This window comes from Dufourea novaeangliae, unplaced genomic scaffold (assembly GCF_001272555.1).
Source record: "Dufourea novaeangliae isolate 0120121106 unplaced genomic scaffold, ASM127255v1 scaffold6, whole genome shotgun sequence".
Lineage (NCBI taxonomy): Eukaryota > Metazoa > Arthropoda > Insecta > Hymenoptera > Halictidae > Dufourea > Dufourea novaeangliae.
The window spans coordinates 1,065,648-1,079,099 of NW_015373900.1; the positions used below are offsets into that span (position 1 = coordinate 1,065,648).

General features: G+C 41.3%; 2 protein-coding genes across 3 annotated transcripts; one reads left to right on the forward strand and one right to left on the reverse strand.

Annotated features, from left to right (window-relative positions):
• The first annotated feature begins 732 nt into the window (after nt 1-732).
• On the forward strand, nt 733-2,473 carry LOC107193518 (COP9 signalosome complex subunit 6). 2 transcript variants are annotated; one of them, XM_015582981.1, is made up of 6 exons: nt 733-965; nt 1,046-1,311; nt 1,431-1,714; nt 1,789-1,954; nt 2,029-2,222; nt 2,304-2,473. In XM_015582981.1, exons 2-6 carry the CDS (start codon nt 1,080-1,082, stop codon nt 2,442-2,444), a joined length of 1,017 nt encoding a protein of 338 aa, XP_015438467.1. In that variant the 5' UTR covers nt 733-965; nt 1,046-1,079; the 3' UTR covers nt 2,445-2,473. The 2 variants fall into 2 exon arrangements, with proteins under 2 accessions (XP_015438467.1, XP_015438468.1); XM_015582982.1 differs by having other exon boundaries at nt 1,061-1,311.
• A 1,234-nt stretch (nt 2,474-3,707) lies between these two features.
• Nucleotides 3,708-10,308, reverse strand: LOC107193566. The gene is made up of 15 exons (XM_015583038.1): nt 10,178-10,308; nt 9,851-9,877; nt 9,409-9,605; nt 8,925-9,066; nt 8,451-8,547; nt 8,175-8,369; nt 7,488-7,640; nt 7,128-7,395; nt 6,642-6,905; nt 6,359-6,566; nt 6,096-6,280; nt 5,702-5,994; nt 5,183-5,422; nt 3,973-4,155; nt 3,708-3,866 (listed from the first exon to the last, which is right to left on the reverse strand). Exons 1-15 carry the CDS (start codon nt 10,306-10,308, stop codon nt 3,708-3,710), a joined length of 2,742 nt encoding a protein of 913 aa, XP_015438524.1.
• Between the last annotated feature and the right edge of the window lie 3,144 nt (nt 10,309-13,452).

A 13,452-nucleotide genomic window follows, 5' to 3' on the forward strand; every position in this document is an offset into this window, starting at 1 on the left:
AATATTGAAGTTTGTTAATAATTTATTGATTATTTCAGATGTTCAGTTTTGATGTTTAATTTATCGATCCTAAGTTTTTTAAATAATTTTATTTATAAATTTATCGTTGAGTTCAGCCGTGTGTACTTTTATTTATAAATCGTTGAAATTCTAATTCTACATCATACATCTCACGCACACGGGGTCTCTTCAGCATGCTTCGGGGGCTCCGTGACCCCACATTCTCAGCCTACGTGATCAATGGCGCCTCCACCGGGGCCTCCGTGCAGGGTCTATGGCGCCTCCACCGGGGCTCCGTGACCCCACGGACTGACACCACGTGATCAATGGCGCCTCCACCGGGGCTCCGTGACCCCACGCTCTCACCGCGCAGGGTCTACGGCGCCTCCATCGGGGGCTCCGTGACCCCACGCTTTCACCCCACGTGATCAATGGCGCCTCCTCCGGGGCCTCCGTGACCCCACGCTCTCACCGTGCAGGGTCTATGGCGCCTCCACCGGGGGCTCCGTGACCTCACGTTCTCACATTCGGCACTGGAAGGTAATTGTACGCAAGTTCAAGTCCTTTCGTTTCGAGAATATCTCATTAAATTACATACGTGTGTGCAGGACAATACAGCTTCATGAACAATGCCTTTGTGATTTTCTGCTGTTACTAAAATAAAATCCCTAGCAACTTCCAATCTACCGTAATAAGGACGATTTTTTCAAATTCGTAGCACAGTCTACACAATCTACTTACCACACTATTATTTTACAAAACACCGTTTTCATCAATACGTTGATTCATTTGACACTTTTGTGTGTACCCCGTGTGTGCTTACATATATATGTATAAGGTCGAACAGGGTTGCAAAAGAACGCATAGCATGACTTTATGAACTAAAATATCTTGTCGAGCAGTTTGGAGCAGTTGTATTATTTAGAGAAGCATACTGCAGTATCACCGAAAAGGTTTTATTTCCAGTAAGAATTATCGTACAGTCGTTTATATACATTGAATCTTTTTTCGGGTATTGTAAGTTAAAGGTCCTCTACACTTTTAGGGAAATACGAATCAGTTAAACGTGGTTAAACGATATGGAAGTTGACGAAAACAACACAGCGGCTCCGTCGGAGACACCGATGGAAGTTGATGAGGATAATGCTGAAAAAAATTCTGGCCCTTCGGCGAATTCATCGAGTGCTATTAAAGTGATGGCATCCTCGGGTACTGTTGGATCTGTTTCTATTAGTCTTCATCCACTTGTTATAATGAATGTCAGTGAACATTGGACCCGGCTTCGTGCTCAAGAAGGATCAGATCAATTGGGTATATTTTTTTAATCGTAGTGTACTTTGCTCAGACACAGCCAAAAAAGCTGAAAATTTTCTTTGGAAATTGACAGAAGTCTGAATTGCATATTCACTACGATTCCTTTGTATTTGCAGTGTATGGTGCACTGATTGGTAAACAAAAAGGACGTAATATAGAAATTATGAACTCTTTTGAACTTATGTTCACATGTATTGGAGATGATGTTATAATAGACAGAGATTATTATAACACCAAGGAGGAACAGTTTAAACAGGTGTTCAGCGAAATGGATTTTTTGGGCTGGTATACAACAGGGGATATGCCCAATGAAAGGGACATCAGAGTGCATAAGCAACTTTGTGAGATCAATGAAAGTCCTGTATTATTGAAACTTGATCCAAGACCAAAAAATACCGATGTATGGGTTTTAGTTTGACATTTCGTTACATTTCCATTCTCACTGTTCTCCATTACTATTCTTTTTTTTTTCAGCAATTGTCTATTTCTATGTATGAATCGGTGATTGACTTAGTTAATGGTGAAGCCACAATGTTATTTGTTCCCTTGACTTATACATTGGCTACAGAGGAGGCAGAAAGAATCGGTGTTGATCATGTAGCAAGAATGTGTAGTAATGATCAAGGGGAAAGTTCCTTAGGTATTATAATGCATCTTTATTCGATTCTTGATGCTTGACATGAATGATAATGATGTTAAATAAATTGTATACAGTTGCGGAACATTTGACTGCACAGCACAGCGCTATAAAAATGCTACATTCACGAGTGAAGCTAGTATTGAAATATGTACAAGCGGTACAGAGTGGTGAATTGAAAGGAAATCATGAAGTTTTAAGAGCGGCGTGTTCTTTGGGACATCGATTACCAGTTTTAAATAATGCCAAATTCAAAGCTGATTTTTATAATGTGAGAACTTGTTTGCTATTTATTTCCATAAGCAATCATTTACTTATTCGTCTAGTGTACTATATCATTTAATCTTTCCAGCAATGCAACGACTTTGGTCTGATGAATTACCTTGGTATCATAACAAAAGGTTGCAACAATATCAATCAGTTTGTTAATAAATTCAATATTTTGTACGATAGACAAGGGGTGGGCCGCCGTTTGCGAAGTCTCTTTTTGTGATGAGTGAATAGAAGCCATTGTTTTTTATACTTTCGTCTTTTTTTACTCCTTGCATTGTAGTAAGTATTTTTTTCGGAATTTAACAAGTTCAAGGCAGTAAAGCTTGTCGGTGAGTAAACTGAATTCAATAATAGATATTGTACCTCTTACGAAATAAAGATCAAGGAATTAGTTGAATTATTGTACCAGTTAACACCTGACAGATAAGGATTTAAAATTGCATTATCGCTGTACAGTTTCCAGTGTTACGTGATTTGTATTTATACTTTTCCCAGTACACAACATACATATAAAGAATTTCGAGACACAGTCTACATAATATTGCTCAAAAGGAAACATATTGAGAGTATACAAGTTATAATAGATATAGATATATATACAGATACACTTACACTTTTCTTAGTGGAAGACATCTTATAGTTGATACGTTCTTTCTGATCTCAGTATATTTCATTAATTTTTTCATTTTTCTTTTTTTTTTTTGTTGGAAACATACTTTCAGAGGCCACGTTACGTTTTCATAATATCTTTAATTCTTATTATTTACATAATTCTTTTTGTATAAATTATACTCGATATAAAAAAGCAGCCTATAAAATACGACTAAAAATCTTCTTCTAAAAATCTATTAAGTTATTGCATATACTTTGATCTGACACATGTAACGGCTTTTAGTATTATACTGTACAAAATATAGTGTAACATCTTGTGCCTCGTTTCTTATTGCAGGTAACTGTATCGAGTTACATGTTTTCTATGAACATAAATCTGAATTGACGTTTCGTGTGGCTAGACTATTCGACTCTGTGTGTAAATACTGTCATAAATGACAATATACACCAAGAAATCATAACACAGCTGTTCCATGTAAACCGTAATAACAACTCTTTCACTTTATTCGCGTATCGCTCGAGCTAAAAAGTATCGAAATCATCATTGGTATTTCAGTTATTCTTTTGTACACTGAGTTGTGCGGCTTTGTTTTATATTTTATTGATATGAAACAATTTAAACCACAGAGATCGATTTTCTTAATATTGACTCGTAAAAATCTTGTAAAAATTAAAAGTTTCTGTAACGGTTAACGCTTCTTTCGTTGCGACAGTTTTTTTCTGGTCAATCCCTGTTGGTTTAACTTTCGCTGTGTTAAAAGAGACACGCGCGATAATTGTGCTTCTCCGGGCTTTCATTTTAAGTGTTCAATAGGCTGTCCTCGATCATGGTAGCAAGAATATCTACCAGAACAGACAGCATCGAGTCGGGCTAAGGACTTGGTTTATCCATACCGATTATTTCCTCGAATAATGTATTCCTTCTCTCCATTCTGTCTTCTATAGTTTGCAAGGAAAATCTTATCGTTGCAGCGGCTAAATCACCAACGGACCAATGCCTGTCCATAAGAACTCTGCTCACGGTATCTAACTAATGAATTATTATAGGCTCGGTTATGTATATCCCTCAATATCTAAGATTTACGTATAACTCTCTATTTCCAAGATTTACGTAGAGAGACAGTTCCATTCGTTACCTTCGATAATCTGGGATTTCCTGCTGTGTAATAGATCAATTTTGGTACTCCCGCCAGAGAAGCGGCAAGCCATTGGATAACAAGCTTTAACTGGGGATCCCCTTTTAATCGAGACCCGCATCCCCAGTTTCCAGTAGCAACGGATAATAATCCACCGGTTTGTGGGCTACTGTCTCGCGGTATCTGAAACATCGTGTTAGTAAACTCACGAGCGATAAAATTCCCCTGATCATATCCGATAGAATGCAAACTAATAACAATGAAACATATATTTTAGCAACCATAAGAAAACGGACGAATTCTGGGCAAATGTTATTTTGGAAAGTATGGAAACGTTACATGAACACACGTGAAAAAAATCGATTATAAAGTGAAAGACAATAATCCAATAGAATGAGAGACAAATATCGTTAATAGTTAGAGGTACGACTACCAATACCTTGAGGTTAGAAAGATTGTTAACTGACATGCAACAACGGATCGTTAATATACAGAAACTGTCAATGTTCTCATCGACGAATTGGAAAAGTTAAGGCTAGAGAGCATGTAGTAAACATAGACATAGAAATATAGACTGCGCATCTCCCTGAAACGGGCGTCCCAAGTTTAGAAAGAGGTACAGACTCCTCTTGATTATTGTCCCAAACTCGGGTCCGCGCTGGGACAATAATTTTATAGGGAGAAATGCTTCAAAACCCTTGTAAATTCGTTTCTTGTCCAAGTCTCGGCAACAAAGTATACGCTTGACAGGTTCCACGTCTTCCCCTCTCCAGTGGTCGAGATAACAACTGGACAATAATCGTGTAGAACAAGTCAGACAATAATCGAGAGGAGTCTGTACACAGCTTTCATAGGACTTGTCATCTTTTTTTAAATCTAAGTAGTGTTTGCTGAGGTTCTGGATTTTGTGTGGTTGACTGAGCTATAGCATGTCCATGAAAGTAACCCGTCTCCTTCTAAAGTTGGGATGTCCACCCAGTTTGACGCGCAATTTATATCCAGATAGCACACGACGCCTTAAAGACGTCTATTTTACGGCTATTGTAGGTCAGAGACGCCTTTAATTGGTCTGTGCTATGTGGATATTTTTATGTCTATGGTAATAAAGAGCGACGACGGCGAATGATTTATTGCTCGTTCCATAGATTCACATGCATCACATTTACGGAACAAAGTTTACATATGTATGCGTAACACAAAGTTTGCTCACGTTAAATGTAACATGCGATTCGAATTCTTGCGCAAGTTTATCCTTTATGGTTCCAGATGTACTTAAAGAAACAGGATTAGACAGACACACGGTCGTTTCATCGTCGACCAATGTTTGAAAAACTTCGGATGTGAATGTTACCGTCCTAAGCTTTTTACGTTGGATATCCTTTACCTCTTTCGATATCGTATGATTACTTAAAGCGTCTTCGTAATACTCTACATCTGCAGACTCTGAGACCTGTGTATCGTAATGATCTGATGAGACTTGGCTATGCACGAAACGATCATCCGGGGTTCGCGTTAGTTTTCCGTTTGTCTCTCATTCTTCCCCCGACGCGATAATTTCAAATAAAAAACCATCCGATAAATGTAATCGTATTTCTCGATTCATCGTAATTACAGTTTCGTTTTTCTTTTTTTTTTTTTTTTTTTTTTTTTTTTTTTTTCTCGATAATGTTATTATACCGATCGGATAATTTCGACTGAGAAAAAAAAGAAGCAACATTTTGTTTCTTACTGATTGCTGTCTCCTATTTTTTTGGCGGGCTAGCTCTAAACTCAAACTTCTCACGGCCAAAGCTAACTTGTGCCTTTGATTTACGTCGACAGAATCAACGAGGGGCTGAGGTTCACCCTCCTGAACCGGAACGCCGGCGAACGACTCGCTGAGGGCTCTCTTTAACAACGAGCCCGCGAATCTAACTACCGCCCTGTCTCTCGCATCTAATTCACGGGACTCGTCGGCCGCTATGGGATCTTCTAACCATTTTGCTAGTTGCTCGTAAACTTCCTCGAGCTCCGAACAAAAATCTGGACGCACGAAGATAAGTCGATTCACGTATATATATATTTCGTTAACTGACGAAAGATAGTATCAAATATAGGCAAATGTTTCGTAATACAGTACTTGCCGGAATTATATTCGGTGCTGAAACTGTATCTACTACTGGCGCTGGTGTCCCTTCTTTGGAGCGCGGATTGATTCTGTCGGAATCTACCTAGCCACTTCTGTTCCGCTTCCAACGATTCCTTTAGGAACTCTTCGTCCACGGTTTCGTCCCTTAGAACGAAACCTCTCGAGCCACCCCGTTTAACCCTGGAATATTTACCACGGGAAAGATTGTCGACTTTTCTAAACGTGCCTGGCAGCGTGTATTTAAAGAAGCTTCCTTACTTAATGTCCTGATCGTAAACGTGACTTCCAGACACGCTTATCCCTACCGCGTAACTACTCTCGCCGGACGATGTATTCGAGGAAGTTGCACAGGTGGCGGTGCTCTCGCGTTTCAAAGCGTCCCTCAGACGCTGAGCGAACGTTCCTCTTCTTTCCGGGGTGTCCAACTGGCCGCTGTATCGTCTACTTAATTTCTGTTCTTCATCCTCTAAAAATTCAGACGCAATAATTGTAGTTTCTACTTCGAGAACCTGGGTCGCTAGAAGTCGCGAGTCTCGTATACCAGGATCTTCTTCTATCGTGTCTTTGGCGCTGTGAAAACTGTCCGTGCTTTGACTGTTGCAGCTACTGTAAACCGACATCTGACCAAGCGACTTCCGTGTAACCGGCAGAATTTCTCCGCTGGACCCGAGTACGATAAACCTATTTCTTCTGTTCGTGCAGCTCGGATCTTTGCAGGTCTTGTGTGGACTCGATGGCCTGGCGGACTTTCCGTTTGGTCTGGTACGAACTTCCATCGAGTTATGCTCGTTCGACACGGATTTCGCTGAAAGAAAAATGAAGAGATATGAACAACTGTCTTAGAACGATCGGTTTCTCGTTGCACACCGACGAACAAACTCGGCTTCCGCTAGGGGAAAAAGTGACATAGGGGAAAGGCCTCCTACGACTTGATCTCGGAAGATACTAAAATTTATACGGCCCTTCAACTACGTTACTTCTTCCTCTAACTAACAGAAGCCGAGTTTACTAGTACCTTGTTTAGAGCCATGCTTCGTGGACAAAGCTTTGTCATCGACATCCATTTCCGGGGGAGTACTGCTAAAGCTTTCGCCGATCGGTGACAATCTGCGAGAACTTAGCCCACCGTCCGGATCTGCTTCGGACCGTCCGACGGGATCGGTTGGACTGCTCGGCACGTATCTCTGCCGAAATCCCAGCAGAGACTTGTTCATTTCACGGAGTACATTATCCTCTTCGAATTGTGCCAACGGTAATCTCGAGTAATCCTCGGGATCGATGCAGCAAACTGTCACCTGTCGGGCACGCGGAAGAAGCGTCTGTTAAATTGTGAATGGAGACTGGATAGGAAGACACTGCTATGGGCACTAAGTATTCCATTACTCACGATGTTCGGTTTCGGCAAAGCTTCGAACGTGGCTCTATTCCGAGGATCATTTATTCTAGATACGTGCCTAACGCCTTCGACCACTAATGCTTCGTTGTCCTCTAAAGCCTCGACCGACAGAATCGCTGCGAGCATTTCGGGATGCGTTACTATCTAAATGTAAGAAAGAAGGTACTATCGTATATTCGTTTTGCCTTGTATTGCGCTCTAAACAGGGTGTCTCAAAATCGCTTCGACTCCCGTAACAGAGGAGTCCCTGGAAAGATTTCAAATAATTTTTTCCTTAGCAAAAATGTTATCCGAGGATTTTTAATATCTCATTAACAAAGCAACTTCATTTGTGGGAGTGGAAGCTATTTTGGGACACCCTGTATATCAGCGCCGGATCAAGGTGGGTCTAGGGGGGGCTGTAGCCCAGGCCCTACGTTCCAGGGGGGCCCCGTTTTGACCTTCTATTTCGTTATGATTAGATGTTATTTAATTTTATTTCAATTTTTGAAGATTTAAAATCCCCCCCGCTTTCCAACCAAGGAGCCCCCGAAAATCTGATAGCCCTGGACCACAAGAAATCTTAATCCGGGCCTGCTGTATATAATTGTTGCCGATTGTAGTCGCGTTTCATCTTAGATCGACTACAGATTAACAGAGATCGAAGTTTTACGTTTGTCACGCGCATGAATTATTTACATGTACAGTTTCTTGCGTAACATCACCATCGAGCACGCCGCCGCCAAACTTCGCGCTCGCGAAGCAAACGCGCAATACTTTTGTCTCGGGTTCCACTCTCTCCAACCGACCCTCGTGGCGTATCATCAGCGGACAAAGAGGAACGTTGCTTTCCAGCCAGTCCTCGATAGTCAACCACTGTTTGGACGTCATCACCTGTCGAAAATCGATGCTTTTCAGTGTGTTCGCACGTGATGGCGCGACGACGTTAAGTGCGTAAAGTGTAACGTAAAATACCTGTCTGGAGACGACCAACTTCCCGTCCAACGCGTTCTCAGTCTCCAGGTAGTCGTAGTAGTGAAATATACTTTTCAGCTTTGCCTTCTGTCCGTTACTAAAATCAAAATTTATCAAGCGATAAGAGGCCCTTACCCTTCGCCACTTTTTCCCCTAATGAAAACCGAGTTTGCACGTCGGTGTACAGTTGGGAGCTGTTGAGTTGCCCAGCTCCAACAAATTGAAACAGCACAGGAGCAAGAGGGGTATTTCCCCGACCAATGGTTAGCACTGGAAGACGCTACGTCATTACTACGTCAGTACCACGTGATTACTCTGTTATCGTTCTATCTCACTCGATCTCATCTATCCCTTTCGTTCTCTCTGTCACGAACGAATTCGATTGGTGGGTTTCTCCTCAGCTCCCAAGTATACGCACAAACATATTCTTTTATAATATGGAGACCCGATACTCTTTCGGCTGATGTTCTTTACTTGCGAAGGTGCTTGAAGAAGTTGGTGAAATTAAAGTCGCGCAAGGTCGGATGAGTCTTCGCGGTCCTCTTCGGGTACGTCGAGAAGAACGCATTGGCGATTAAAGACGAAACGAATCCGTAGCTGTATTCGACGCAGTCACCTGTGATACAAAAGACTCGGAAAGTGACATACTGCTGGCCTTGCGATAGGTATAGCTGCTTCAAAAATATAGTGTCAACCATAAACGTGACTGACCCTTAAACAATTAGTTTTTGATCATTGGGGCCCATTGTACCCCACCGCTCTCGGGATCGTACACCTTCACAACTCAAGGGTATCCAATGACAGGATTAAGCTACAGAAAACACATAAACTTTAGCATCGGCCACCTTCATGACTAACACTATATCTTTGAAGCAACTATAATCCCCCTCCCCCCCCCATCGACGCAACTCAGCGAACGGCTATCGTTTTTATCGTTTCCAGAATCGATTCGAATCACCTTGCTGTTGAAGACTGAAGTGCAAACCTTGCGGAGGTTTGCAAGACCTCAATGCTTTCGCTCTGTCCACCATCCGCGGGATCGTCTTCGCGAGCACATGTTCCCGTTCCGTTGGTGCGAGATCGGTGTCGAGGAACGACGCCAATCCGGAAAACAATTCGGGATCTTGCGTGTCTTCTTCGGGATCGAGGCTTATACTGAAAACCATACGGCTTGGAATGTACAGTGATTATTTAAAAAAATTGTCGGTTAAAATTAAAATTACACTATACATATACAGATTATGTACAAGATAGACGTAGTAATGTATGCATATACGTGTGATATGGGACGCATAACATATGAAACGTGGATGGTATTTGTGCAAAAGGTCTGCCGTTTAAAAGCATACGCAAAGGGTACATCTTCTTGCAGACACTTAGAAATACTTTTGATCGGATACCTTTTCAATATGCATTGTTCCTCGTATCTTTTTAACAGCGTGGTAGCAGAAAAATCGTATTCATTAATATTTTCGTGGGAGGAAATTCATTATTTTGCCGTAAAATTAGTTTGTAATTAGTTGTGATCCAAGCGTTTCGGGTAGCAGAGATATTACGTAAAAATTCAAAGTGTACTTATACCCATAGGCTCTATAGATTAGATCTGGGTTAGGCTCTATGCCATAGAAGTATAATAAACTCGTGTGTTCGCTCTATCTATTTCTTCCGTCCGTTGTTACACACTGCACCAATGACAATTATTACCCTTATAGATTGATTGTACTTACTTGCACATGTCGTGCAATCGTTGCATCGCTTCCACGAGATTCTCGGAATTTCTGGCAGCCGCCGCGCGATCCAGTTGTTTCACCACGGCTGGCCACCATGGCAAATCACAGGGTAGCATCACTAAAGCCATTTTCGCCGCTGATCCGACATCCGTGGGTTACGATACGATCCAATCGGTTCGACGATAGGACAAATAATTACGGAATTATTAGATATAAGGAGAAACGATTATCCTTCGAACGTACTATGCTCTGTTTTATTTGTGTTCCGTGTCGTGTAAGTATGTACAAGTTGCGTCGAGTCACTTTCGAACAGCGTACTTACACGTGAGCCGAGATAACGTATTCGTTGTTGAACACGAACGGCATAAATACCCGGTGCCGCCTTGCGATACATCCAAGAAAATAGATCATCAGTCGACGAACCGAGTATATTAAACGGGCGATGCTTTCTGGCGGAAAGCCCGCGAACAGTTTCAGTGAAGCTGATCTAAACGCACACACACACACACACACAACCTGCGGGAATCGGCCGTGGGGACGCGAAAGTAACGCCAACCAACTTCTGGACACTTGTTGTACGAACCGTCGATCACGATCTAGCGACACGTTTTTCATCGATCGGTTTAGTCTAAACCAATGATTCCATCTTATTGCATTATTTTCTATTCGTTACGTTCGTTTCCCAATTGTTCGGCTATCCACAGATCTAAAATAATATGTCTACCTAAATAGAAGTCCGCACCACGTGTTCCCTTCGCAGCCGGTCGAAAGTAGAGATAGCGTGTAAAATCACTAACGGTGATTTATCACAGTGATCGCTGAATCACGATCACGGTCGTGATTTAACTTCATTAACTTAAACTGGAGAACGTATTCAATATGATTTTACGATGAATTACATTAATATATTTGTGTTTTTCAAAATCATTAGAAAAAACAAGAAATTCTAAAAGAATAATTTGCTAGGTAACATGTATATTATAATTTATAATCATTAATTTACTCATTATTCTTCATTGTTTCTAATTATTCCTTCATTTTATACGATATAACTTGAATTTTTGTTTCGATGTCGTTAATATAAAATATACAAATTATACGTCGCGTGTAAAAAACTGTTATGTTTCTCCACCAATTAGAAACGATCACGAAAAATCACGAATCACTGTGAAAAATCACCGTGATTGGGAACGAACGTGATCGACGAATCACTCGTGATTCACAAGTAGCAATTCACGCCATCTCTAGTCGCAAGTAGTGCGAGCTTGAAACAAGCGCGGGATCTCTTAATGAATCCTCAAGGGCATACTTTTATGGACGAATTGTAGTGTAAAAATAAGCATTTCATAGTTATAAAATGAAACAAGGTCTCACGAGCCGTCTAACTCGATACCCTTTATCCTTCGCGTAAAAATACATAGGTATTACATTCTTCGAAGAGGCTCATATATGTATAATAGGTACCTATTATTTCGGTTCGAAGCCTTAATGGACGATCGTTTACTTTACACGATTACTTTTAGCGCTGCAAGAAAAAAGGTTTTCAACAATACTTCGAAGGTCTACGGTGTATTTGTAACCGTTAAATTGTGTACTGTCCATTGGCATTTAAACCAAAGAAACAGCATTGAAACGGTTTTGTTATTAGAGCCCCGTGCTGGTTACAACTGAACGGATTTCTAATTGTAATTTCAAAGAAAGATTCACTGAAGTCCAAGGAAGTGTTTAACCGATGGGAAAACGAACGAATCTTTGGTCCCTCGTACGAATATCGAAACTGCTTGTGCGCGCCTGGCAGAAGGGGTTGTGTCTGATCTGGTTAGTAACCTCCCAACGCATGAGGAGAGAGAGTATAATTAGTCTGACTGTAACGAGCCGGCGAAAAGCTGGTACAAGTCGGCGAAACTTATAGTAATGGGATTGGGGGGGGGAAAAAATGGTAAACAGAACATTGCTAGAATCGATCGAAAGTAGAATTTACATAATCACCTAATTCGTTCGATACACGTTGTCGATCAGCTGACGCGATCGAAGCGTGAACGAAGGAGTCACATCTTAAAGTGTGCCATTGCGTCAACGGACACGCCGCACGTCGCACGTTGCACACCGTACGCCCCGATCGTCGATCACTCGTGTGTAATTTTAGCTGAGTCTTCGAAACGTAGAAAACACCGGCATGGAAAACGAATTCGATAGCGAATCTGTCTTTCTCTCTGATCTTTCAACGATTCTCGTGGGTAATGTTTGAAACCTAGCGTATGTACGGTACACTACGGTTAGGCAAATTATTCGAGCACGAAACGCATGACGGGCGTAACGACGTCGTCGAATTGATCAAAATTGATCAGCACACGATGCTTTGGAGGAAGGACCGAATATGTATACCTTTACGAGTAGGTGGCTCGAAGCGGCGAAATGTACCACCGTTAACTACCTACTATCGTCGTCGCGCGCACCCCATTGCTGCCTTTCCTTTTACTTTGTCCACAAGCCGCAACCCGCGGTTGGCGTTGTACGCGCTATTTATAGAGCGGCGCCGGCGCCCTGCCAAGCCCTATATAGAATTTTTCACAAGGAACTTGTCTCTAACACTCTATCAAGTGTCATGACGGTATGCAATTACTAACAACGCTGTTACAGCATTTTCGACTAGTGTACAGGATATGTACAACAATTTACGGAGATTCAGAGCAGGACATATTCGATATTTCTAAGTAGTTCTCGAATTGACCGACCGTAGATACCAAAGTGTTCTACTTTATCGACCGTCTGGTAGGAAGATGGTTGTAATCATATGGTATGTTATCGATAAGACGTTCCCACAGCTTTGGATACACTGGCGTTCCCCTTTGTGGCTTAGAAATGATACAACATTTGCTATATCTATAACACAGACGAGATATAGAATTTAGGTATTGAAGATGAGGTACAGAATCTATTTATTGGTGCAATATCATGACCGACAATACATGTATACTTACATATGTATACGTGTACGTATCAGGAAGTTCATAAAGAATAAAATGTAATATTGTTATTGAATAATTATTTTGATTTAAGATCAATGTCACAGCATTCGTCTCTGCAATAAGGTATGTATGTACTGTGAAATGTAGCATGGTTTCAAAAGATGATCATCGATCATCGCGTTAGATGACGTTTACTATGCGTAGGTTGAAGATTTGGTTCGCCGAGAGACAGAGACTTCGATGCCTGATAAAGGGACAACGTTAACTCTTTAAATCTCTTGAACGTACTGCTCCTTAATTTCT